Raw genomic sequence first — 3931 nt, 5'->3', positions numbered from 1 at the left:
CGCAGCGCCGCCGGCCGCCACGGGGTCCACGGCCGAGACGTTGAGCGTGGCCGAGGCGGTGGTGTTGCCGGCCGAGTTCGTCACCATGCACGTGTACTGGCCGGTGTCCTGCACGGTGACGTTGGTGAAGTTGAGCGTGCCGTCGTGCAGGACGGAGATGCGCACGCGGTACGAGCCGTGGGTCATGAGGGTGCCGTTGGGCGTCAGCCAGTTGACCGAGGTCATGGAGGTGCCCGTGCGGCACTTGAGCTCGGCGGCCATGCCCTCGGTGACGTTGAGGTCCGTGGGCGGCTCCACGATGACCGGCGCGTAGCAGGTGAAGTGCGACTGGTCCAGCTCGCCGATGTAGCGCCCCTTGAGGCCGGCGGGCGCGTGGCAGCGGGCGCAGCAGGTCGTGTTGCTGGGCACGGTCTCCTTGAGCCACCAGCTCAGCCAGAGCACGTCGCAGTTGCAGTGCCAGGGGTTGTGGTTGAGGTGGACGCGCTCCAGGCGGTGCAGGGGCGTGAAGAGGTCATGGGGCAGCGACATCAGGTTGTTGTGGGACAGGTTGAGCTCCTCCAGAGACTTGAGGTCGTCGAAGGCGTTGCGCTCAATGGTGGCCACCTGGGCGTGCATCAGCCACAGCTTGCGCAGGCTGGTGAGGCCCTGGAAGGAGCCGGGGCGGATCAGGTCCAGCCGGTTGCCCGACAGCTCCAGCTCCTCCAGGCGCACCAGGGCCGTCAGGTTGGGGATGTCCTTGAGGTTGCACATGCCCAGGTTGAGGTAGCGCAGGTTGACCAGGCCCTCGAAGGCCGCCTCCGAGATGTACTCCAGCCGCTTGAGCTCGCCCAGGTCGAGGCGCCGCAGCGAGGGCACGCGGTTGAAGGCGTACGAGGGGATGCTCTCGATGGGGTTGTTGCGCAGCCAGAGCTCCCGCAGCTTGGACAGGTACTCGAAGGCCTGCGTGGGCACCGTGGTCAGCCGGTTGTCGAACAGCTCCAGCGTGTTCAGGCTGGGCAGCCCGTTGAAGGCTCCCACCTCGATCTTGCGCAGCAGGTTCTTGCTCAGCTGCAGGATCTCCAGGTGCCGCAGGTGCTTGAACGTGTCCGTCCGGATCACCTGGGGCGGGGGAGGGGAGACACCGGTCAGGGACCCGCGCGCGCCCACGGGAGTAAGCTCCAAGCCGCCGCGTGCGTGCGTGGGTGCGTGCGGGCCCCCGGGCGGAGGAGCGAGACCGGAAACGGGTGGACTGTTTCCTAGGAACACAGAACCACGCCCCCAGCCCCGTGACCCAGAGGTCCCCCCCTTACCAAGTCCTCCCCCCCAGCTTTTCCCGTGGGCAGACGGGAGCACGGGCCCTCCAGCTGCTCGCGGTGGGTGCTCACGCCCCTGTGCTCGCTACGGCCTGAACCAGAAGCTGCCCAAACATCCGTAACCGGTGAGGGACAGACCGGCTCAGTCACGAAGAGAGACGCGCTGTCGACACACACACACACACACGACGCCTTGCACGGGCCTCATGGGCGTCTCGTTGAGCACGAGGGGCCACACGCCCAGGCGCGTGCAGAGGGACCGCGAACGTCCCTCGCTATGCACGTGCCAAACAGTATCTCTGAGCCTGTGTTGGTGGCGGGGACAGGCGGGAAGGGGCACGAGGGAACTGCCTGGGGGCGACAGGAATGTTCCAGATTGAGGTGGCGGCTCCGTGGGTGAGTGCAGCTGTCAAACCGTACACACGAAACGGGGGCATTTTATTACATGTATTTTACACCTCGATAAAAAAGACTAAACGGCAGGCAGCGTGGAGCGCGCCGTTAGGGCCAGACCCTGTTCTCGACGCCTTATGGGCGACCGACCTAACCTGCCGGACACGCCCTTACCCAACACCTGCAACGCCGAAACCCGTAGGCTCAGAAAACGGAGATGTTTCACACCTTCGGCACCAAATCCCACCCGGTGGCAAAACCCGATCGGAACTCGTGTAAGCCGGTTAAGCCTTTTATCGATCTCACCCACGTGACCGTTCAAGCCTTTCACGCTAGAAGCGTTCTCGCCTTTGAGGAGGGATACGGGACCCACTGGGGCGCTGTAGAAGTATGTGCCACCTGGACTGCCTTCCTCGTGTCAGAATGCCAACACGTCTGGCCTCGAGGGCTTCACGTGAGCGATGATGAACTATCCCCATTGAAGTGGGAGAGAAAGGGAGGCACAGAGAGGGGCAGGGACTTGCCCAAGGTCACGCAGGAGGGGATGGCGGACCTGGGACCTGGCCGAGGCCCTGCGGCTCCAGAGTCCTGTTTCTTTTTCCTTTTTCCTTTTTTTTTTTAAGGCGAGGCAATGCTCAGTTGACCTCACAGAGTGCAAGGACCTTGTTGACAATCCCTTATTTTTTATTTTTTACGCCTGCAGCACCTGGTCTTCCTAGGTGGTCTCCCATCCAAGTACTCACCAGGCCCGACCCTGCTTAGCTTCTGAGATCAGACGGGATCGGGCGCATTCAGGGTGGCATGGCCGTAGACCAAGAGTCCTGTTTCTTTGCCCCTGACCGTGGCCACCGCGTCTCGGGGCTGAGGCTGACAGGCCGGAGAAGGGGCAGTGTGGGGCTGGGCCTGGGAGGCACGGTCTCACCAGACTGTCCTCGTTGATCACCATGCCGGGCACAGATGGCCATCAGATGGCATTTCTGAAGCCTAGTCGATGCCACGGGGGATTCTAGCTTTATAATGCTGAGGGGGGAATAGCGAGCCCCCAACAGCACACGGTGCGGTCGACGCTTCGTAAAACTTAAAAGAGGCTGAAGCATTGGGTGTTCGTACACGGCCACCAGGAGAAGGCCGTAGGAAATAGAGTGAGCTCTTCTGAGTGTGAACCCCAGCTGCTGGGGGTTATGGCCAACTTTTATGGGAGGCCTTTCGCTTTTCCTTCAGCGGACAAAAGTTACTTTTACAATAAGCAGAGAAACTGTTTCTAAAACGCTTAAAACACCAGGCCGTCCCCGAGAGGCGCCCAGCATAAGGAGCGATGTTGTTCCGGTCACGGCCACACGCGCCAAGCGGTTAACAGCCACTCCACGCGAGCGCGAGCCAATGGAAGTGTGACGAGCATTGTACATTTTAAGTTTCCTAAAAGCCACGTTCGAAGGGAACCCAGAACAGGTGAAACCGATTTGAATCGTCTACTCGTTGAGCCCAGTGGGGCCCCCATGTTATGATTTCGCTATGTCATCAAGATGGAAAGTGACGAACCAGGGGCTCCCGAATCCGACGATCGCATTCTGCCCTCCCAGCAGCCTGCACGCGGGGACGTCGGGGACCCATTTTGGGGAGTGGGGGCGCGGAGGCCAGTTCAGGCTCTTCTCACTCCGGAATCCTCAGGTCACCGGAAGCAGCGCACAGGGACACGGGGGGCGCGGGGAGGGGGATTGGCATGGCAGAGGAAACGCACAGCGTGGAGTTCGTGGAGTTCGGGTCCAGGAGGGGACGTCCCCGCCCCCAACCCGCCTCCTTCCTCCTCCAGTAAACACTAACCAGAGTCCCGCCATGGGTCCCCGTTAGAGCACCAAGGCGACTCTTTTTCTGTTGATAAAAGCAACATACACTCATTTTAGGAAAAAATGTAAGAAGAAAAAAGTCAGCCACCGGCCTCCACCCAGGGTCCACTCCGCGAGCGGCCCGGGGCTGACCCTTCGGGCTCCTGTCGACGGTGTCGCGGGGCCGTGCGTTCCCCAGCGTCTTTTCCCATTTTTGTTTTACGACATGTCGGTGACATACTATCCTCTGCGGGGCCCCGCATTTCCCCCGTCGCCGTAGTCCATTGTGAGCATTTTCCCATTTCGTGAAATAGGCCTCGGAAACGATTTCCGGGCGATCTGGAACTCTTTCCCAGGCCGCACCCCGCTTCGCGGACGGAGACGGTGGGGGCGGGGATGCAGCGAGCCCCTTACTCCCCCGGG

General features: G+C 61.4%; 1 protein-coding gene and 1 non-coding gene across 2 annotated transcripts in view; both read right to left on the bottom strand.

Moving 5' to 3' along the window:
• Window positions 1–3931, bottom strand: part of LRRC4B (leucine rich repeat containing 4B) — an 18528-nt gene that overhangs the window by 2983 nt on the left and 11614 nt on the right. Inside the window, exon 2 of the mRNA XM_011374599.2 lies at window positions 4–1098. Within this exon, the coding sequence (XP_011372901.1) occupies window positions 4–1098 (1095 nt within the window). The remainder of the gene's footprint in view (window positions 1–3; window positions 1099–3931) is intronic.
• LOC111729189 lies at window positions 2380–2498 on the bottom strand. Its single transcript, XR_002776127.1, has one exon. It is a non-coding gene; the product is annotated as a 5S ribosomal RNA (ribosomal RNA).

This window comes from Pteropus vampyrus, unplaced genomic scaffold (genome assembly GCF_000151845.1).
Source record: "Pteropus vampyrus isolate Shadow unplaced genomic scaffold, Pvam_2.0 Scaffold250, whole genome shotgun sequence".
Taxonomy (NCBI): domain Eukaryota; kingdom Metazoa; phylum Chordata; class Mammalia; order Chiroptera; family Pteropodidae; genus Pteropus; species Pteropus vampyrus.
The sequence above is the reverse complement of the archived record's forward strand: the minus strand, read 5'-3'. Positions and strand labels throughout refer to the sequence as shown.